The sequence below is a fragment of the Myxocyprinus asiaticus genome, chromosome 9 (genome assembly GCF_019703515.2).
Source record: "Myxocyprinus asiaticus isolate MX2 ecotype Aquarium Trade chromosome 9, UBuf_Myxa_2, whole genome shotgun sequence".
Classification (NCBI taxonomy): Eukaryota; Metazoa; Chordata; class Actinopteri; order Cypriniformes; family Catostomidae; genus Myxocyprinus; species Myxocyprinus asiaticus.
This window is the reverse complement of record NC_059352.1, coordinates 10,643,466-10,666,918: the sequence shown is the minus strand read 5'-3', so window position 1 is coordinate 10,666,918 and position 23,453 is coordinate 10,643,466. Positions and strand designations below refer to the sequence as shown.

The 23,453-nt window shown below is 39.0% G+C and overlaps 1 protein-coding gene across 4 annotated transcripts; it reads left to right on the top strand.

Annotated features, from left to right (window-relative positions):
• The first annotated feature begins 1,282 nt into the window (after positions 1-1,282).
• pbrm1l (polybromo 1, like) lies at positions 1,283-23,376 on the top strand. 4 transcript variants are annotated; one of them, XM_051706792.1, is made up of 30 exons: positions 1,283-1,407; positions 2,864-3,009; positions 3,153-3,250; positions 3,406-3,553; positions 3,634-3,786; positions 3,895-4,011; positions 5,085-5,153; positions 5,344-5,442; positions 5,567-5,652; positions 5,744-5,835; positions 6,560-6,767; positions 7,286-7,427; positions 7,780-7,862; positions 7,977-8,256; positions 8,811-8,916; positions 8,998-9,661; positions 10,267-10,478; positions 10,642-10,836; positions 10,951-11,108; positions 11,244-11,495; positions 11,588-11,733; positions 11,847-12,004; positions 12,694-12,877; positions 13,452-13,656; positions 14,490-14,688; positions 15,709-15,804; positions 16,598-16,762; positions 21,344-21,411; positions 21,503-21,707; positions 22,446-23,376. In XM_051706792.1, exons 2-30 carry the CDS (start codon positions 2,875-2,877, stop codon positions 22,607-22,609), a joined length of 4,887 nt encoding a protein of 1,628 aa, XP_051562752.1. In that variant the 5' UTR covers positions 1,283-1,407; positions 2,864-2,874; the 3' UTR covers positions 22,610-23,376. The 4 variants fall into 4 exon arrangements, with proteins under 4 accessions (XP_051562752.1, XP_051562751.1, XP_051562754.1 ...); XM_051706791.1 differs by having other exon boundaries at positions 15,709-15,888; XM_051706794.1 differs by lacking the exon at positions 16,598-16,762.
• Positions 23,377-23,453: the final 77 nt, after the last annotated feature.

Genomic DNA, 23,453 nt, shown 5'->3' with positions numbered 1-23,453 from the left:
CAGGCTATAAGTTTTATAAAAAAATGAGTCTGAAAACGCATAGTGAGTCACAATGTCCAAATGACAGGACTTTAAAATCAATTAGAAATCTTGCATACATAGCATACGTTTGATTTCATACGCATACGTTTGTGTTATATGCTTTTATCACCTTTTTATTATTATTTTTTTATTGTATTTGCAAATGTATATATTTAGTTGATTATATTTTCTATTACATTTAAATTGTTTATTTATTGCGAAAATTTACCGCAGTATTATGTAGCCTATATATTTCATCCAGGGAGTGACAACATAAGAAATTTAAGAGATCCAAGAATTGACATTGATTATGTTTTTTTCTTTTTGCCCTCCTTGAAAGTGTTTTTAGGAAGCCATTGATAAAAAAGAAGAAGAAGAAAGAAAGAAAAAAGAGAGAGAGAAAAAGATTTTTAATCATATTTTGTTTTGAGGTGAATTTTGTGTCACTTTAGCAAGCTGTGACATTTAATATGCAATTTATTCATTGTTGAGATACAGTTCAGTTCAGTAACTGTTATGTGTATTTTTTCCAGTTTTTATAAAAAATTGGTAAGATTTAATTTCTTCAAAATTCTGCTACTCTGGGTCACTGAGGCAGATTGCAAATGTAAACATGTCGATTTTAACTGTAAAAAAATAAATACAATTACAGTTGGCTTTAATCGATTTTTAAAGTATGAATTTTAAATAATGAAATTACTATTTACCTGTTTAGACATAAGTAAAGAAGACAGAAAACATTCTACTTTTGAGAAGCGAGGACAGAGAATATTTAACAGAGACGGGCCACTTCTATTAAAAAGAAATGGGAGAAATTGGAACGCCTAGCGGTCAACGGATGTAGAAAGAAATTACCGCCTTACAGGTAAAAGAGCCAATCACTTTTTAGACACAGACATCGCCTGTTAATCAACTACAGGTCGAGCATGCGCATTAGATATACAAACCGGTAAATTTGTGTTTTTTGTTTTGTTTTGATTTTTGCCTGATCTGAGCTAAAGAAGCACATTCTATGATTCCAGTGTTGTCATGTTTTACTGCTGAAATATGTTCTTTGATCGTAATCTCGACCAACCGTTTTGGAGATTTCGGTCTTTACCCATTCAAATTGATTGGAGCTGCGCTTGTATGCCGCTGGTTTACATATAAAAATAGCTGCCCAGCCTGCCCGGTAGCGTTCAAAACATGGCCACCGAGTGGACTGACTTGCTAAAAATCTTTGGCGAGGAGGGGCTTCAATAAATACACTTCCGGTTTGGTATGACTGCGGAGGAGGGGTTTTGTTTGTTGGCCATCAACGCTGCTTGCTGGCTAGCAGTTGCCGCTCTGTTGTTGCTGAGGGATAATTCTTCATCACTCCAACAAATTTGCGATTTTGTAATACGGGTAAGTGAGTGTAATTATAGAACGTTTTGGTCCCGAATATGTTTGTCATTTCTACGAGATTAATATAGGCAACCGAAGTGTACTTCCCAGAGAAGTGAGGGAGTGAAGAGTACACTAGCGAGACCGCTCTTTTGTTTGACTAAAACACGGCGCGTGGATTGGCTGGGGGATTGTTTACCGGAAGATTAGCAGCACAGCTAAATGTGCTATCCATACATTGAAATATAGTAACATGGTAGCAGCAGAGCATTCAGTACAGAACATAACAAAGGTATGCTGTGTTTACTGGAAAGCAGCAATTGGTTTACACCCTCCCCCGTTTTAAAAGAACAGTATTATGTCCAAACTTTTCTTTGTGTTCCATAAACAGGCCACTTGTGGTTTGTACTCATATGTTGAGTATAAGCGACATCTATTTAGCTGCTGCAGATACAACTCTGTACCAAGAAAATCTCCTCGGTTGTGGAGATGTTAAACTCTTCAAAAATCCTTTTGGTTTAACCCTTGTGGGTCAATAATAATAATAATAATAAAAAGTTAATCAGAGGTCCTTAGAGGACAAAAATGTCATAATATTATATATTAATATTATTTTCCACGTTCAATTAGTTAATCAGTCCTGATCATAACCACCAAATATTGATTCATTTTCAAAAAAGCACACACTCAGGACCTTAGAAGACAAAAATGTCTGCGTCAAAAAACTGCCATAAAAATATTATATATTAATAATATTTTCCAATTTCACAGACTACCAAATATTCATTCATTTTCAGGATTTTAACCCTTTAAATTCCAGTTTGTTTACATAATGCCATTGTTGTTTTTCACACACACAAATTTCTCAATACACACACTCAAAACACACTCTGACATCCATACCAACACACCCACACAATTTTAGCTGCATCATTTATTCAGCTGGCCTGCAGTGCTCTATAATACAGCAAACAGAAAATAGGAAAAAAGCATGTATTTGCTCCATAGGCTAAACATGAGAAAAATGGCGCCATCTGATGGAAAATATTACAAATTTACATTTTGAAGCTAGGGCTCCTGAATGAAAGCATAATATCATAGAATTCATGATTTTATGCTTTAATGGCACTGGGATCAAATATTGCCGTTTAAATGGGTTTCAATGGGGACATTTTTGTCCTGAAGGTACTGAGTGTAACTATTATTGTACAGAGTGTATTATAGATGTATTATAGGAACTGAGGTTGAAATATCAACATTCCCCCAAAAATACACACCTTCGGCAAAATGTATGCCATTGGCATTAACACAGCCAAATGATCGAAAAGACAAAAATGTCCTGAAGGTCGCACAAGGGTTATTTAGAAATTAATTCCAGTCTTCATTAGGTACAGTCCATCTTAGCTGAGAGTCTGACACCATAAACATTGCTAGTCTTGTCTCAAATGTAGCATGTTTGTGTTTGGACCATCAACAGGTACCGTTTCAATGGGCTCCAAAAGAAGACGGGCCACTTCTCCCTCCAGCAGTGCCAGTGGAGGAGACTTTGATGATGCCACCTCATCCACCCCAGGCAGTGGATGGAAGAGGAGGAGAGCTTCCACTGCCCCTTCTTTTGATCAAGTAGGCCTACATGTACTTTAGTATTTTCAAACTACTTGATTTGTTACCCAATGATTAACAGTCTAGTTACTGAGCAAAATACATTTATTTGGGATAACTGGGCTGATCTTCTCAGTTAGTTAATTTAAGTGTTTCATCTGTAGATTGCTGTGTGCCATGAATTGTACAACACTGTCAGAGATTACAAGGATGACCAGGGCAGACAGATCTGCGAGCTGTTTGTTCGTGCACCAAAGAGGAGGTATAAGTATATTATTTGTCTTTGAATGTGTATATATTTCTTTTTTTAATGGTGAATGTACAGTGTTTTAAATGTCATGAAATAAAGTAATCCAACCTTAGAATGATGTATGCAACATGCACCAGCCCACACCTCACCCATTCTTTCTTGTCTAGGAACCAGCCAGACTATTATGAGGTGGTGAGCCAGCCCATAGATATGATGAAGATACAACAGAAACTCAGGGCAGAGGAATACCAGGATGTAGAGCAGTTCACAGCAGACTTTCAGCTGCTTATTAACAACGCCAAAATGTACTATCAGGTGAGTTTGTGTTTACAATTACATATTTCAAATTCGCAAACTCATAAACTATTAGATTACCTGTTGGTCTCTTTCAACAGACGGACAGTGCAGAGTATAAGGCTGCCTCTAGGCTTTTGCATGTCTTTCTGTCCACAAAGAATGAACTGCTCCAGGGAGGGGAAGGAGAGGAGGCTGATGATGATGAGGAGGGTGAAGACATTGAGAACCCTAGTGCTTCCATGGAGGAGGAGGTAAAGAAATCTAACAGATTTCATTTGGACATTTTGTGTAAGCATGTGTATGTTTTTTAATGTTGATCCAGACCGATATTTTCATTTATAAATGTCTTTGCTGATCAGACAACGCCAAGTTATTTGAAAGCCATACTGGAGCAGCTCTTGGAGGCCATTGTGTCATGCACTGATACATCAGGGAGGCTTGTTAGTGAGCTCTTCCAGAAACTTCCTTCCAAACTGGTAGGACCAAATCTACAGCGCTGTGCACTAGAGGTCGACTGATAGTGGATTTTGCAGATAACAATAATTAAGGTGTTGGAAAAGGCAGATAACCGATTAATCTGCCGATAGTTTTAAAAATTGATTCATAGAATGTGTTTATTTTTCAACCAAAATTCCAGTAATAATCAGTAAAAAAGAACGTGGGACTTTTAACACTAAACAAGCCTGAAACACATTCGGGGACTCTTATTTTGAAATGATGAAGACTTTGCTCCGTTGCAATGCTCTATTTTTAATATACACCAAAGTAAGCTTTTTTTAATCTATATATTATTATTATACACTATATATAATATATGAAGTTGGAGTCACAATGTATGTGCTGACGAGGGACGTTTCCATATAATCGCATTTTGCTTCAATTAAAAAAAACATATTTATCAGAGGAATAAAAAAACTATCAGCATAGATTTTTTTTTTTTCCCTCCCCTTTTCTCTCCAATTTGGAATGCCCTATTCCCAATGTGCTCTAAGTCCTCGTGGTGGCGTAGTGACTCAATCCGGGAGGATGAATCTCAGTTGTCTGAGACCGTCAATCCGAGCATCTTAACATGTGGCTTGTTGAGCGCGTTACCACTGCGGAGAATAGCGTGAAGACTCCACACGCGCTATATCTCCGCAGCATCGACACACAACTCACCACGTGCCCCATTGAGAGCGAGAACCACATTATAGCGACCACGAGGAGGTTACCCCATGTGACTCTACCCTCCCTAGCAACTGGGCCAATTTTTTTGCTTAGGAGACCTGGCTGGGGTCACTCGGCACGCCCTGGATTCGAACTCGCGACTCCAGGGGTGGTAGTCAGCGTCTTTGCTCACTGAGCTACCCAAGCCCCCCAGCATAGATTTTTGTCAATAACTGATAGTTCCAAAAAGCGACTATAGGCACGATTAATCGTAAAACCGATATATCGGTCTACCTTTACTGTGCACCCACTCTAGTGTAGATAATGATTTCAGACCTGTTTATTGCTTTCATCAAAAATTTCACTGATTAGTTTCTTCTTTGCCCACTCCTTCTCTTCACAGCATTACCCAGACTACTATGCTGTAATAAAAGAACCAATAGATCTACGTACCGTTTCTCAGAGGATACAGGTGTGTGGGACTTTGATGACATAGTAGTGGACTACAGCAATTTGCAATGTTCAGTTTTGTATACATCTGCCATATTTACATGTAATAAAACAGTTATTTGTGTTATTGCAGTTATTGTATTAATAGAATCTTTACAACTGAAGTTGAATATACTAATATGAATAATACTAACATTTGTGTTCTATTGTAGGCTGGTCATTACAAATCTATCAGTGCCATGGCTAAGGACATTGATCTTTTAGCAAAAAATGCCAAAACCTACAACGAGCCAGGATCACAGGTTTTCAAGGTTGCTAAACTTTATATTCTTGCAATTTTATGTCCATCGTTATTTTAAGTCATCATAAGGACACATACTGTAGCTTTCTGTTGAAGATGTTCATGGTAATTTATGCTCATTTTTTGTTCTAAAGGATGCGCAGACAATTAAGAAGGTCTTTGCCCAGAGAAAGATTGAGATTGAGCAGGCTGAACCCACTAAATCCAGCCTACGCATCAGGTACTTCCTTTTTTCTTTATTTGGTTGTATTGATGAGGCATCTTTGAAAATATTTGTAACACATTTATTTGCTTGTGTGTGTGTGTGTCAGAAACCGGAGGTCTGCTCAGGGTGACCGTCTGTCTGCCATCACCATGACACTTCAGGCAGGTTCTGAAAGTGAAGAAGACTCCCTGATTTTAGGTGTATATCCACAGTCCCCCTTTTGACATCCATTGTCAAAGAGTTTACATGTATCACAGAATGCTTATAAATATATCAATGTAGAACACATTAAAAAAAAAAAAAAAAAAATGTATCCCCTTTTCTCCCAATTTGGAATGCCCAATTCCCACTACTTAGAAGGTCCTCGTGGCAGCGCAGGTACTCGCCTCAATCCGGGTGGTGGAGAACAAGTCTCAGTTGCCTCCCCTTCTGAGACCGTCAATCCGCGCATCTTATCACATGGCTCATTGTGCATGACACCGCAGAGACTCCGTATGTGGAGGCTCATGCTGCTCTCCGCGATCCACGCGCCCCATTAAGTGCGAGAACCACTAATTGTGACCACGAGGAGGTTACCCCATGTGACTCTACCCTCCCTAGCAACCGGGCCATTTTGGTTGCTTAGGAGACCTGGCTGGAGTCACTCAGCACACCCGTGTAAAACACATTTTAAGACTTACATACAAATGCCGATAAAGGCAAAATTGTGTTGATTGGGTTTTGCTTTAAACCTTGTATGACCTTTCTCAAATAACAGAGTAGCATTTGCTTTATCTTACATATTAAAACACTCAGAATACTTTCTAGGGTCTACCAAGTCTTCGTATCCATTAAAAACCTAGAACTGAATATTATGAAGGATTCTTCTTTCTTCTGTTTCTTTCTTCTTTGAACCTTTGTCTGTTCCTGTACCCTTTCTCAGGCTCTGTGAGGTATGAAACTGGAGATATGGAGGCTGATTGTGGTCTCAGTTCTAGTGACCCAATCTTCCAGCTTTACCATGCAGTGCGCGGAGCACGAAGTGTTCAGGGGCAGCTACTTGCTGAACCATTCCTTCAACTGCCCTCACGCAGGGAATACCCAGACTACTTTCAGCAGATCAAAAACCCCATCTCCCTACAACAGATCAAGTGTGTATACCCCACATCATATACAGTAGATAAATTGCGGTCCAAAGTATGAGACACTAATGAAAATGCTTCTATTTTGAATTTGTTCTAATTTTTAAAAAAAAAATTGCGTAACAGTTGAATTCACACATTTACATTTCAGAATACAATTTTATAATTTCTTTTACTTCAAGGATAGCATGCACTCAAGCTGGCATGGACTCCACAAGTTCATGCAATAAACAAGTTCAAGGCCATGTAATCCAAAAATTATATCGTATGTACTATGGAAACAAGCAAATTCAATTATTTTAATCAGTTACATAGAAATAGTGCAGCATGTTAAATGTTTCTTCATTAAAATGATTTGATGTTTTTTTTTAAATCCCAAAACTTTTCATTTTCCAGTTTAAATTCCCAGATTTTTAGATTGGTCTCAGGCTTTTGGACCCTTCTAGGTGTTTTTAGATTTGATTCAATTCTTGATGAATGAAAACTGTAGATTCTTACACACTTTCTCCATATGTAATGCCTTACAGGGATAAAATGAAAAGTGGGGAGTATGATGGAGTCGATCCAATTGAGGCTGACCTCACGCTCATGTTTGAGAATGCTAAACGCTACAACATGGCCAACTCCACCATATACAAACGTGCTCAAAGGCTACAGCAGATATTGCAGGTCTGTCTGTTTTGATAACTAAGACTTTGTTCCAAAACCTAGTGAGCTGTCTTCTGCCTACACGACTGTCCGCATGTCGAGAAGATCCGCGGGCCACGGTCACATTTTTGTTTGCTGTTTACACAGTCTAGTGCTGTCACAGAGACCGATGAGATAGCTTAGGACACTTATTTCAGTGATATCTTTCAGCAAACTATTCCATAAAAAAAAAATTACTTACAGCAACTTTTAAAGTGTTTGTGAAAGATGTAGTATTCTGTGTTGAATTAGACTGCATGAATGTAGTAGGCACCTTTTTTTTTTTTTATGAAATGAGAGAGTGTTATTTAGTTTTGTTTATTTTGTATTCTAGCTAAAGAAAAGAGAGCTTCGAGATGACGATGAAGGAGACACCTCGGCCACTGCCTCTGACGTTGGAAGTGGCAAAAGGAAAAGGTAATTTTGACAACAAAACATTATTTAGATGTTTATGAATATTAGTTAGCGATCAGTACTGAAAATTCCTTTAAACATTCTTCCCTGTTTACTCTCATCATGTGGTCCTTAAAGCCATAAGAAGAACACAAAGAAGAACCGAATGAAGATGCTGTATGCTGCAGTGACCGAGGCACGAGAGGCAGGCACTGGACGACGCCTTTGTGACCTGTTTATGGTCAAACCCTCTAAAAAAGACTATCCAGACTATTACCAGGTCATCCAAGATCCCATGGACCTGCGTACCATTGAGAATAATATCCGCACTGAGCGTTACAACAATGAGGATGCACTTATGGATGACATGAAGCTTATGTTTCGCAATGCCCGCCACTATAATGAGGAGGGCTCTCAGGTAAGCATCCTGACAGGATTTTAACAATGCAGAAAGGAAACTTTAGTGGAGTCAAGTAAATCTATGATAAGAGTGAGACTTTGAAAACTGAGGGTTCATCCAAAAATAAATTTCTGAAAAGTCTGTATTTTCTCATACTCCAGGTTGTTGCAAATTCATTTGACTTTCATTCTTCAGTGGAACACAAAAGGAGAACTTTAGCAGAATCTCTGAGCTGCTCTTTTTCATATGAAAGGGAATTGGGACAGACTTTGTCCTGTGTTGACTTGTGTTCTTTATTATATAACTCTTCTTGAAGCATATGATGGGACACAAGCTGTATGGACTAATTTTATAAAGCTTTCTCCATCATTTTTCAAGCTCAACTGAATCTGACCCTTTCATTGTATGAACAACAGCAACTCTGCTAAAGATTCTGCTAAACTTATCCTTTTATGTTCCACAACAGAAAGTCAGTTGGGTTTGGAACAACATGAGGGTAATCTGTTGTTAAGCTGGTCTTTGTTGTGGTCCTAATTTGAAATTTATGTTTGCCATTTCATTTTTTCCTGCAGGTTTACAATGATGCAAACATCTTAGAAAAGATAGTTAAGGAAAAGCAGAAGGAGCTTGGCCCTGCCCCAGAGGAAGATGACATGGGCTCTCCTAAACTCAAGCTTCGTATGTTCTTTGGCTTATTGATATACTGACACTTTCAGAGCTTTACACTTTAGATCCGACTAATTTTTCCTCTCCACCTAGGACGTAGCGGAGTTGCAACCTCCCCTAAAAAGGCACGGCCCCAGACTACACCACTTCAACAGAAGCTTTCTGATCTCTACGAAGCAGTGCGCAACTTTACAGACAACCGCGGCCGACGTCTCAGTGCAGTTTTTATGCGTTTGCCATCACGTGCTGAGCTGCCTGACTATTATGCCGCCATTAAGCGACCCATCGACATGGAGCGAATACGCAGTTACATGGTTCAGGGTCGCTACCAAGATGTCGACTCGCTGGCGGAAGATTTCATCCTTATGTTCAACAACGCCTGCACCTATAACGAGCCCGAATCTCTAATATATCGTGACGCACTGCTTCTCCATCGTGCTTTTCTGGAAGCCCGTCGTCGAATTGAGGATGAAGAGGAAGGAGATGAAGGTGGTTTGGCTGGTGTGTCAGTTGCCCATCTTGTGCGTGAGCTCATCCGTAATCTCTTTGTTTCAATGATGGGGCACCAGGATGACGAGGGGCGATGCTACAGCGATTCTTTGGCAGAGGTGCCAGCTGTGGACCCAGCTAACCCAGAAGACCCACCACTCAGTTTAGAGATTATTCGCAATAATGTGGAGCGTGGGCGCTATAGTAGACTGGATGTGTTCCAGGAGCATGTGTTTGAGGTGTTGGAGAAAGCTAGACGCCTCAACAGGTAAGCAGTGAAGTCAGTAAGGTTAACATGAAATTGTCAGAGCTGTGGCTCAGAGGGCTGTGCACAAACTCAGGATGTATAATAGCTGTTGGGTCATTGGCACCCAGGTTTGAGTCTGACCTGAGTTACCCCCAATGATATATCACAATAAACCCTCTTTACTTTTTCTTAATACATGTTTGTGGTCATATTGTAGACGATTCATCAGTGCACTTTATTCTGGAGAAAAAAATGTCTTGATCAACTTTCTCCACGTCTCAAACGACTTTCTTACTGATGCCATCTAGGTAGCATGGACTATTGGATAATATTAACCAGTAGCCAAATAGCTGTTTAGGCACTGTTTAAGCAAACTGGCATTCAAGTCTGGCTTAATTCTGATATGGAAGGCCTGTTTTTTTTTTGTTTTTTTTTTACGATTCAGCAAATTCCTGATGGATAAAATCAAGTCCTGGCCTATATTTTCTTTTTTTCTCTTCGAGCAACCTGTTTCACTTGGACATATGTCACATTACAGATGTTAAATGGGTAGTGAAGGCCGTTTCATGTTGAATTTAAGTAAAGCCAGAAAGAATCTTAGCATTAATCCTATGCTGTGTTTTCAGAACTGATTCAGAGATCTTTGAGGATTCGGTGGAGCTGCAGCAGTTCTTCATAAAGATCCGCGACGAGCTGTGCAAGAATGGTGAAATCTTGCTGACACCAGCATTGAGCTACACTTCCAAACATCTGCATGCGGACATAGACCAAGAGAAGCGAGAGAAACTGCCCCAAGAACTTGAGGAAGACCGGCTGAAACGAGAGGAGGACAGTAAAGGTTTGCTTTTGATGTTTCGGTGTTAGATGTTCATCTTTGCTTGTTATTCTATTATTTTTAGAACACAAAGACATACGTGAAACACCCTAGAATGCCTTGCTGATAAAATTACCCCTGTAATATAGATGTGATCTAATGTGTACTTTTCTTGTATGGTTAATAGCTCTTCCAGAAGAGGACAAGCTAGAGGGTCATGCAGGAAGCCAGTGGTCATCGGGTTCTCAAAGCTCATACAGTCAGGACTGCAGCTTTGAGAACAACACGTACAGTGTAGGAGACTGTGTATATGTGCAGCCCGAAGAAGCCAATTTGCAACCTCACATTGTCTGCATTGAGAAACTGTGGAAGGACGAAGCTGGTGCGCACATTCTCACATTTCGATGCTATTGCTTTCCATTTCTTAATTACTTTTTTGATGTTTGCTGCCATATGCTGTCTACTCATAACTAAATTTTATTTTAAATTCAATCAGGCGAACAGTGGATGTATGGCAGCTGGTTTTATCGTCCAGGGGAAACGTTCCATCTGGCCACGCGCAAGTTCCTGGAGAAGGAGGTGTTCAAGAGCGACTACTCTAACCGTGTACCTTTAAGTAAAATCTTGGGGAAATGTGCTGTCTTGTTTGTAAAGGTGAGAATCATAAGCCAATTTTGTCTTGGTATGTTTTAGCTAGATCTTATTTCTCATTAAGTTGAGTGCTAAAAGATGTCACTCACAAAATTTTTAAGTATGTTAAGTCACTAGAATCAAAAAATTTTGTTTTAGGACTATTTTAAATTGCAACCAGAAGGCTTCAGACCCGAAGACGTCTATGTCTGTGAATCTCGCTACATGGCTAGAACCAAAACCTTCAAGAAGATCAAGATATGGTCCATGCCACCAAGCTCCATGAAACTGGTCCATCGTGAAGTTCTGTTACCCGTAGTCAGAGTCGCCTCTATGTTTGTCAGTGCTGCAAAACGTGATCAAGAAAAGTATGACCTTCCTAATGGAGACAGTGATAGTTTCATTGAGAAAGTAAGAAAAAAGTAATTGATTAGTTTTGGACAGTTCTCGTCTGCCTCAAATTCACCTAACGCAAAACAATCTCTCAAACGTACTGTCCACAGGAGCGAGAGGATGTTCTAGTTGAGGTAGCCAATGGGGAGCCAGGATGCCAGTACTTTGAACAGCTCCGCTACAATGACATGTGGCTTAAATTGGGCGACTGTGTCTACATACGCTCACATGGGCTGGTGCGTCCACGAGTTGTAAGGTGGGCAAAATTTGTTCTTTATGAATGTTATACATTGACAGGAAAGCATGACAGTTTTGTCAGTTATCTAAGGTTACAGTGATAGACTGAGTTGTTGTGGTTGATATGGACAGGATTGAAAAGATGTGGGTGCAGGACGAAGCAAGGTTCTTCTTCGGACCCATCTTCATCCACCCTGAAGAGACTGAACATGAACCAACAAAGATGTTCTACAAACGTGAAGTATTCCTCAGTAGTCTGGAGGAGACCTGTTCTATGACCTGTATCTCAGGTATGGAGCCTGCCTTCCTTACATCCATTCAAACTTCCTTCCATCCATCCTAACTAACCTTTCTAACTTTGTTCCTGAAAAATGGTGAAATTTCACAAATGGGTGGTATCTAAATTGTAGCCACCACTAGCTACTACCTACTACTTACTAATTGCCACAAGAAAAGATCTGGAAAATTTTGATAGACATGAAATCATAGTTTTGTATCAACTTGCTGTTGTGCCTACCATTGCAAGCCATAGCTCCCCATACTGCATTTCAAGAGTTGTTGTTCAAGCTTGTGTTAAACTGGGCAAGTTAAAAGCTGCAGGCACTTATCGATGTATTTTTTCTACTATTGTTCTGACATTTTTATGTCTCTTTGAGTCTTTTAGCATCATAATGATCTCAAAGACACTGCCAACAAAAGTAAGATCTATTCATAGAAGTCTGTAGGTTCAATAATTACAGAATTAGGCGGTCCACCTCAGAACCATCAACACATAATTGAAGGAGCACGAGATTGCTTGGACTGAGAACAGAACAAAAAGCATCCCAAGTCAAACAAATTAGAGCAAATCCTGTAGCCAGTTGATTGTAGATTCTTCTGGTCACCTCTTCACTTCCCCGACTTGTATCTGAGAATACAGAGACCCCTTTGACCCCATTCAGTTCACCAGGTTTTAAGTCTTTCTTTCTGTTTTTCACAGGGAAATGTGTGGTCTCTTCTTTTAAGGATTTCCTGTCCTGCAGACCAACTGAGTGCGCAGAGGAAGATGTGCTCCTGTTTGAAAGTCGCTATATTGAGAGCGAAAAGCAGATGAAGAAGTTTAAATGCTCTAAACGTTTCTCCCTCTCAGCCAAAGTGGTTGATGATGAGATCTACTACTTTAGGTGTCAACCACTTTTCTCTCTCTATTTAGCCAGTTAAATGGTCAAACTTGTATTGTGGTATTATGTGATTGCCTTATTATATTGTGGTGTTAAAGTTAACATGAAATCAAAATTGATCCCATTTACTTTCTTAATGTATGTTCCAGATCTTGAATTGTGCACAATTCATCAGTTCATGATTTAAAAAAAATAAATAATTGTCTTTATAGTCTTTCATCATAAAGTTAATATGTTATATAATAGACTGGTTAATATAACAAAGGTTACAGGATTAATCACAAACAACGATAGATTTGAAAATGTTGTTGAATCTTCTGTTTTTCTTTTAAAGTGTCACATTACAGAATTGCAATGGGTTGTTGTGAATGACATTTCATGTTGACTTTAAAGCAAAGAGCTGCTCTTTTTCATTTTCCTGAGAATTTGTTTATGCATTGTTTTTAAATATAGAGGGTTTATTCTTTGTCTTCCTGTTTTGAACATTGCTGTAGTTGGTATACTCAAACCAAGCCTTTGAACCTGTACTAATTCATAAATTGGGTTTAGCCACTGAATGATCTGCGCTCGCTTTCAGAAAACCCATTGTGCCCCAGAAGGAACCATCTCCTCTGCTGGATAAAAAGATTGAGGAACTAGAGGCTAAGTTTGCTGACATAGAGGACCTGGATGAAGATATGGATGACATGGAAGACGACGATGATGAAGCACCAGTGACACCAATGCCACCGAGTCAGGCTTCAACAACAAGTGACATGGATATGCCTTATACCCCACCACAGGTACTTCCAAACTACAAAGAGATCAGTTATTGCATACACTGACCCTGTTTACAAGAATATTCCGATATCAGCATTTGGTCAGATTACGTTTATGTTTAGATCATTTAAATGCTTTAAAGGTGCACTCAGTAATTTTTTCCTCATTAAAAAATGTTAACTCCTAAAGACATGAATTGTAATTTTGCAATATATGTAGAAATCTTGACCACTCACATTAAAATGAAGACTCCAGTCATATCAGTAACCTTATAAAAGCTGTTTTATTCTACATGGAGAGGGTCTACATATGGGGGCTGCCATGTTAGAATCACATGACCAGCCAAATACTACTCGCTTAATCTCAGTAACTGTCCTGTTATTTGACACTTTCACTCATTGATTAAAGTAATCATGGCTGACTGTGACTAATACATTTCTTCTATGGCATCTGAAACTGAAAACTATTTTAAATGATGCTGCATCCAAGCCGCTAGGTGTCAGTGTGAGTCCAAGATGACACAAAGACAAAAGTTACTGAATGCACCTTTAACCTGATTGCAATAAGACAATGAACTTTTGAAGAGAATCATTTTTGCATGGAGGACAACACGGATTGTTTCAAGCATGGAACGAAATGAACAAATATATGTTTATTAATTTTGTGGATATTGTGGAACACCACTGTTTGTTTTATCTAAAAGTCAACTCATATGAGTCATAATCAGAGAATTATACATAAATACACCCTTTACCTTATTCAAAACATGTTTAAATCTTATTCTTAGCTGATCAGGCTCAATTTTTAACCCTCCATAACATGCTGTATTCTTTACACCTCTTTCTTTAATGGATAGTCCACGCCAAAGATAAAGGGTTTGTCCAAGAAGGAAGGAGCCAAGCGTAAGATCAACATGAGTGGCTACATCCTTTTCAGCAGTGAAGTGAGATCCATTATAAAGGCTCGTCACCCTGATTTCTCCTTTGGAGAGCTGAGCCGTCTGGTGGGCACTGAATGGAGGAACCTGGAAGCTACTAAGAAAGGAGAATATGAAGGTAAGTCTTCAACCAATCCAGAAAGGTTGCACTAGGTTATAATTAGACAGTTAGTCGTGGGCTGTATGACCAAAATCATATATCACAATATAGTTATTTTTGATGATATGCAACTAATGCTGGTAATGGTAATGCTTATCTGGTAATTCAATGAATGAAATACTTTATTAATGAAATATCTCATTGAATTATTTTCTGTTTTATTTGAAAATTCTTGGATGCAAACCAAAAGATACAATTATTCATAACAAATGAGTAAGTCTGGCATCAGTGCAAAAACAACTTATGGAACACTTGAGACTCAAAACAATAAAACTAATATTATAAAATATTATAATATCATAATTGTAATTCTGATTGCATAAGCCACATTCAAACCCAAACTTAAAACAGCTGATATACACACATCTGTGATGGCACATCAGTTAATTAATGCAGCTACTTGTGACGTTTCTCTGACTGCAACCATCAACAACTAAAGTGTAAGTTCGCATTACACCCCTCAGTAACAAGTGTTTCCTCATCTTGGGACACGTCACTGTTGGTATTTCTACATTACTCCATATTAGTTTGGTACTCTCACGTGTGAAAATGTAATGTAGTCCTGCCCACTAATAGCTGTGCAAATATCTCTAAGGGATAGTTTACACCAAAATGCATTGTTACATCTGTCTGCACTGTTTTTGGATGTAAACGTGCTAGATGAATAGTCTTTTGCTGTTGCACCACATCTAGCTGTTTTAACAGCTTTTTGCGCAGGACACAGTGTCAAGTTAAAAGAACTTTTTTAAAAAATGCATCGAGACACCAGAGTTCTGTTCTATTAGTTGTGCTGTGTAACGTGTTCAGTCTGAACAGCCCCTGAACGTGTTAAAAGCAGTATAAATCTCTACCATTTCACACACATTTCTACAATCACGCAATATATACCGTCATACCATCCATCTCTTTTACACAATATTTCTTGACACCACCAGAGACTGAAAAGTCTTTCATACAGTAATATATATATATTTACAGAACGAGCGGCTAAACTTGTGGAACATCAAGAACGGGAGAGAGTCCTTCAGCAGCAGCAGCAGCAGCAACAGCAGCAGCAGGCTTCCCCTAGAGCAGGTACCCCAGTCGCATCAATGATGGGGGTGGTACCTCACCCAAGCGCTATGGGGATGCTAAACCAGGCCATGCCACCTGTGCCAGGTAACGCCAAATCCCTCCCACCCATGCCGAAAGAGTCAGATGCAGCGTCTGGGCACCCATTGCAACCATCTAAACCTCTACTCATCAACATTCACCAGTCATGTCACAGCCCTTCCCATTCCTAAAGAGTGCCCCATTTGTGCTGATTTAGATCATTTCAATGAATGCCTTTTGTTTGTATGCAAACTTAAAAAAAATATATATATATTACCACATTCTTTTTACACTTGCATGACCAGTCTTTTTTATTAACCCCTTAAAGGTATAGTTAACCCCAAGATGAAAGTCCTTTATCGTTTACTAACCCTCATGTTGTTCGTATTAATTTTTTTCCCCTTGGAGCCTGAGTTACCTTTCAATTTCATTGCTTATTTCTGTACAATGCAAGTGAATGGTGACTGAGGCTTACATTCTGCCTTGCATCTCCTTTTGTGTTCTGCTAAATAAAGAAAGTCAGGGTTTGGAACAACATAAATGCAAGTAAACGATGACAGTGTTCATTTTTGGGTGAACTAGCCCTTTAAATATGTAGATGCACTTATTATCATATATTATGTACTCCACATGCCTGGATTAACACCATTTAAATTTTTACACTTGTAAAGCTCTCATTTACATTCCATGATGACTCTTATTTTGTAGTGCATGATTTATTAGACAGCTGCATGTCATCAATGCATGGATCTTTTGTGCTATCTCCTCACCCAAGGCATGATGGGAAATTATGGCTCACCCTACATGCCTATGCAGTGTCCTCCTGAGGGCATGATGGGCATGGGTAGCACACCACCTCTTCATATGGGGGTGCCCAACCTGCTTCCACAGCACTACCTTCCACCAGGCATGGCCGGGTACCCTGGTATGCCCCATCAGGGTAAGAAGCACCCCAATTAATCAGAAACCCCACCAACCAGATTTAAGATGAAGATCATCTGGCAATCTCCAATCCAAAGGAAAATCTGATTGATTTTTTTTTTTTTTTCTTCATTAGAAATTGTGTCCAGTATCAAATTGATTATATGATTTAGGGCTGGGTGACATATAGATGCGATATGATGTGACATTGTGAATACAGCCGCTTATTATTTGGCATGCAAGTATGCTGAACAGTAGGCCAGTTTTGTGCCTGCTCTACATGTCACAACTCGTGAGTGTGGGCACATTAAGATATTTTAATAGCATCTCAGATTTATCAAACTTCATAAGCAAAAATGCTGACAGAATTGGGAAGTTTAATTCATTTCTGTGACCCTTTAAGTGAAGTGGTTTAAAATACAGATTCAACTATTTGTTTGCGCCATCACTGAAAAAATATTCACGGAAGTCCTGACTTGGCATTTTACATGTTTTAAACTCCTGAGACCCAAGTGTGACAGCTGTTTGCATTTTCCATTTCCCTTTTGATATGTACCTAGTAGCACCTAATAAACAATAATAAAAAAGCTCTTTTCTAGAGCATATAGTTTTTCTAAAAATTGATGGCAGCATATGTGGACAGCGGAACTAAGTTGTGAAATTAAATAATACCAAGCTATAGAAAGTCAGATTTTTTTTTCAGCAAATTGTTTGTTTCCAGGAGTGTTGGTTATTCATGTTTATGAGATGTTACAGACAATACATCAGAAATTAACAATTTTGATTTAAAGTAATGGCCAGCATCATCCAATAGAGGTTGACTGATATACCGGTTTTGCCGATTAATTAATCGGCACCGTTAACAGATTTCTGGAACTATCGGTTATCGGCAAATATCCACACCGATAGTTTTTCCCCGTTGCGTCCAGTGCTGGAGCGTCTGGGAAGGGTCCGCTGTCGTTATACAGCATGAGAGTGGCCTCTAAAGGCAAAATAAAAAAAATCACTTCACTGATGCCTTGTGGTGTTTGTTTTGACACGTGAGACTACACTCTGCATGGAGCGGAACACTTCAGATGCGGATTTAAAACATCAAAAATGAAAAGTTATGTATACAGTACACTACAGTACACGTTGTCATATCCTTATAAAGTAATTAATTTGTTGACTAGATGCTGCATTAGTAGAGAACAGCAGTATGTTTTCCGACAAGGCTGAGAGGACGCTAACGTTAAAGCTAACATCAAGCGGTTAGAACAATGTGACAAAAATACAGCCGAATACCACTGCTATCTGTGAATATTTCTACTCTACATACAACTGTACTGAATAAAAAACAGTGTGGTATTTCGCTGTTATTATGAAGCTGGAGTCTGGAGTAGTAGGAATCAGTGGAAGTGTAACACCACGTGAACTGTCTATTGAAGCGTTGTTTACACACACTTTGTTAATATTTGTAGCATTGCCTTTAAATTGATTAACTAGGGTCAAACGTTTTGGGTAGTCTTCCACAAGCTTCTCACAATAAATTGCTGGAATTTTGGCCCATTCCTCCACACAGAACTGGTGTAACTGAGACAGGTTTGTAGGCCTCCTTGCTCGCACACGCTTTTTCAGTTCTGTCCACACATCTTCTATCGGATTGAGGTCAGGGCTTTATGATGGCCACTCCAGTACCTTGACTTTGTTGTCCTTAAGCCTTTTTGCCACAACTTTGTAGGTATGCTTGGGGTCATTGTCCATTTGGAAGACCCATTTGTGACCAAGCTTTAACTTCCTGGCTGGTGTCATCATTTTGTGAAGTGTACCAGTCCCTCCTGCAGCAAAGCATCCCCACAAAATGATGCTACCACCCCCTCCCCCATGCTTCATGGTTGGGATGGTGTTCTTCGGCTTGCAAGCCTCACCCTTTATCATTATGGCCAAACAGTTCAATTTTTGTTTCATTAGACCAGAGGACGTTTCTCCAAAAAGTAAGATCTTTGTCCCCATGTGCACTTGCAAACTGTAGTCTGGCTTTTTCATGGCTGTTTTGGAGCAGTGGCTTCTTCCTTGCTGAGCAGCCTTTCAGGTTATGTTGATATAGGACTCGTTTTACTGTGTATATAGATACTTGTCTACCTGTTTCCTCCAGCATCTTCACAAGGTCCTTTGCTGTTGTTCTGGGATTGATTTGCACTTTTCGCACCAAACTACTACATTCATCTCTAGGAGACAGAATGCGTCTCCTTCCTGAGCGCTATGATGGCTGCATGGTCCCATGGTGTTTATACTTGCATACTATAGTTTGTACAGATGAACGTGGTACCTTCAGGCATTTGGAAATTGCTCCCAAGGATGAACCAGACTTGTGGAGGTCCACAATTTTTTCATGAGGTCTTGGCTGATTTCGTTTGAAAATGAGTTTTAATGACTTCAACCTAAGTGTATGTAAACTTCTGACTTCAACTGTATGTGTGTGTGTGTGTGTGTATATATGTGTGTGTGTGTATATGTGTGTATGTGTGTGTGTGTGTATATATGTGTGTGTGTGTGTGTGTATGTATATGTATATATATATATGTGTGTGTGTGTGTGTGTGTGTATATATATATATATATATATATATATATATATCAAGAACCTTTGTGAAGATTTTCTGATATTTGTCAAGCCCGCCAATAAAGCAGACGTGACGTATTAGTCTGTAATTACAATGGAGCGGTTTCTAAGACCACCAAATTCGAATCCTTCAGTTTCAGGGGTCAAACCCAAAAGATGATGGTACGATGAGCAGTATTTAAGTTTAGGATTTACATGGACGGGACACCAAGCATGCTGAGGTAGCGGGAAAATCTCCTGAGTTTTTCCAAAGAAAACTTTAAGCCTTTTAAGGTCAGAAAAAAGTTGAATGTCAAATTAAATGTAATGGCCACCGAAGCATCATATCACATTGCACTGCATATTTCCAAGGCGGGCAAAGCATATAACATAGGAGAGACATTGATTCTGCCAGCAGCCAAAGATATGTGTTCCTTGATGGTAGGAGAGGCAGCGGCTTCTAAGCTTGATTCTGTTAAACTCTCTGACAACACATTGTGTCACAAGGGAGGCCCACTGTCTTTGACTTTGAAAACCCCTGTTCTATGCAATAATATAACTGTGCTGAATGGTTTGTATTTATTGCGCCCTCTTGTGGACTAAAGAAACAATGTCAATTAAAAAATTTGAATATTACTTAAAATATATTAAAAAGTATATTTATTTCATTTAAAAATGTACAATAAATTTTCATGGTTCAGTTAGTACAGTTTATTTTTGTAATAAAGTTCAGCACTATTTTAATTTGAGTGTTAATTTTTCATTCAGTATCAGTTTTAAAAACTATCGGTTGATTAATCGGTTATCGGCAGGTACTGCCCAACTTAGTTATCATATCGGTAAAATCCACTGTCAATGTCGACCTCTATCATCCAATCACTGCCAACCATGTTTAAAATAAGTTATACTTTCTAAATTCTGAATCTATGTACTGATTACCATTGTCCCATGTCTGCCAAACATGTTGAGTAGTCTAAACATCATCTTCAGGCTGAAACTGAACTTTTGATAGGAAGTTTGGATTGAATGCACTTGGCTGCATAGGAAAGCTATAGTATGCTATAGTTGCTCCCTATTTAGTGAATGACTTTATCTCCATTTTGCTGTTTGTCTTCACTGGTCTCAGAACAGTTTGAAATGCAACTTATTTTCATCTTAACTCTATATAAATCCTCTGAAAGCAAAAATGTTCAGCTTTTGGATGAACCCATTGATTCTCAATGTGAAAATACACAGTGAATATTGGAATGCATTTACTAATGTTAATGAACAGAACTGTATTGTACAGTGATAAAATAAAATATAACAATGTATATTAAAATGAAGCGAAATGACCCATAGATGTGTTAATGTTGAAAGTTATTTAAAATAACTAACATGTTTTTTCAACTTTTGAGGGTATAATGTCCAAATATCCATGTGGAATGAATTTTTTAAAATGGCACGTCAAACGAAACTAGAAATGCTACCCTTTACACCCAAAAAGGTTTCAGTGATAAAACTTGGAGGTTTCTTACCAGAGGCATTTTTGTTGGCTCTAAGGAAATGTATGTGCTTTTGTGTCACGTGACTCAGATTTTTTACTAGATTTTTACTGTATTTCTTGCTCTAAGCCTTTTGAATCTACTTGGCAATAATATCAAATATCAAGCTATGTCACCCAGCCCTACAATGATTCACTGATTGTTGGAGTTAATTTGTATTTGTGCATGGTATAATTATTGATGCATCTGTTTTATATGGTGGGAATATTCACACAAAATCACTAACATGCTAACTGATTTCCTCAACAGTGTCTTTCCTCACACAATTATATATATTTTCTTTTTTTTCTGGACACAAGATTTGTCACCTCTACTCGATCTTTGTTTTGTACAAACACAATATACTTGGGGAAAATATAAAAAACTATTGTCATTAATACATCCTGTCAGTATATTAATTACTGTCAAAAATTACATAAGTAGAATTGCGTTTAGTGGCACAGAAATGTTTAAGTCAGACTGTCTTTTCTTTTCAGGTGTGATGGGCCCAGGAATGAATGGTATGGCAGGAAGTCCTGGACCTGGAAACCCTTATGGCATGCAGGTGAGGAATCATATTCATGCCGCTTTACACTATATTATTCTAATTATAATACTCTTACTTGTCCATACTTATATCTTTCTTTGTTTCCCAGATGGGTGGTTATGGGCAAGGACAACAGGCTCCACCCCCATATCCAGTTCAAGGTCAATCAGCTCAGCAACAACCAGCCCCACCTATTTTTGTTGCCCCACCTCCAAAGCCCCAGCGTCTGCTGCATTCAGAGGCTTATCTGAAGTATATAGAGGGCCTCAGTGCTGAATCCCCCACCATAAGCAAGTGGGACCAGAGCCTTAAGGGTAAAAATTATTTGCTTGTTTAGAGAATTGTTTTATCCTACTCTTCATTCAACTTTAAGAACCAAGCAAGTTCTTGGCATTTTTTTTAGGGGGGGGGGGGGTTCCCCTTTTTCACCCAGTTTGGAATGCCCAATTCCCAATGCGCTTTTAAGTCCTCGTGGTCGCGTAGTGATTCACCTCAATCCGGGTGGCGGAGGATGAATCCCAGCTGCCTCCACGTCTGAGACCGTCAACCCGCGCATCTTATCACATGGCTTGTTGACCACGTTGCCACGGAAACAGAGTGCATGTGGAGGCTTCAAGGCATCCACGCTCAACTCACCACGCGCCCCACCGAGAACGAACCACATTATAGCGACCACGAGGAGGTTACCCCATGTGACTCTACCCTCCCCAGAAACCGGGCCAATTTGGTTGCTCAGGAGACCTGGCTGGAGTCACTCAGCACGCCCTGGGATTCAAACTAGCAAACTCCAGGGGTGGTAGCCAGCGTCTTTTACCACTGAGCTACCCAGGGCCCCCCCAAGTTCTTGGCATTTTTAATGAAATTTCAGTGTAGGATTTGTAATTCGGTAAAATGAGAGAATTTGTTAAGGGTCTGAATACTTTAGCATGGCATGTGTTGGGAAGGAGTACCTTCCATTGTCTCATTGAGGCCTTGATACACAGGATGTTTTGTAAAAGGGGGAGTTAACATGACCTTGAAAAGTTAGTATCCTCTGATTTTCTTCCCTTCAGCACAAAGGAAAGATTGTCGACTTACCAAGGAACAGGAGAGCCGCCTCCCTGCTCACTGGCTGAAGAGCAAAGGCGCTCACACCACGATGGCAGATGCATTGTGGAGACTCCGAGACTTGATGATGAGGGACACTCTCAATATCCGACAGGCCTACAACCTTTAAACCTTCAACTTTTCCCCTAACTCTCAGGACTCTTAATTTATGCAAGACTATTCTCCTACCAAATCTGTCCTATGATGACTTAAGATCCGATGAAGTATTATGTGTCGGAAATGCTTGAGCAATAATTATATTCCCTAATTTGTGTTTGTGTTTTTGTGTGTGTGTGTGTGTGTGTGTGAGAGAGAAATAAAGGTTTTAGTCACATATTTAGGTACACATGACGCACTGGATTGAAGTCACTAATGCATCTGCTAATTTATAACCACTGATATGGATTTGTTACATGCCTTATGACATTTGAGAGTTGTGTTATAGTTCCGTAGATTAATTATGGTCAAGTTTATGATGTTGAACCACATACGTTTTTATATTGTACATTTTTAAGAGTTCAAACTTGCTATAGCAGCACCTGAGACACTGGCATTACCAATGTACATATACCCTCTTAAAGGTTTTTTTTTTTTTTTTTTTTTTTGTTGCCTGGGGCCACTTATAAAAGCATAATCACACTGATTTAAGGCTTCAAAAGAGGAAAGCTGTATTGGGATGCGGTAGCATTTATATATTTTTTTTCTTTTTTTAAAAATACAAAATAAGTGGAGTTTCTCTTTATTTTATTGATGCCATTTTGGTATTTTCTCATTTTGTACAGACAAAAATGTCTGTGAGGAAAATAATTCTGCAATACTTCTGCATTAAAAGGAACAAATTTGTGTCAGTTTTACCAATAAACAATATTTCAAAAGGATAAAGAGTTTTTCAATATATTTAAAACATGTTTATGAGAGGATTGTGTAAGTAGCCCCTCCACCCTTCACTGTCACACAAGGCTTTTATAGCCACA

Excerpts from the sequence above, each read along its gene's own strand:
- pbrm1l (XM_051706791.1), top strand. The coding sequence starts at position 2,875 with ATGGGCTCCAAAAGAAGACGGGCCACTTCTCCCTCCAGCAGTGCCAGT. Across the intron at positions 3,251-3,405 it reads GTTCGTGCACCAAAGAGGAG|GAACCAGCCAGACTATTATG; the intron begins GTATAAGTATAT and ends TTTCTTGTCTAG. Across the intron at positions 13,657-14,489 it reads TGCCTTATACCCCACCACAG|TCCACGCCAAAGATAAAGGG; the intron begins GTACTTCCAAAC and ends TTTAATGGATAG.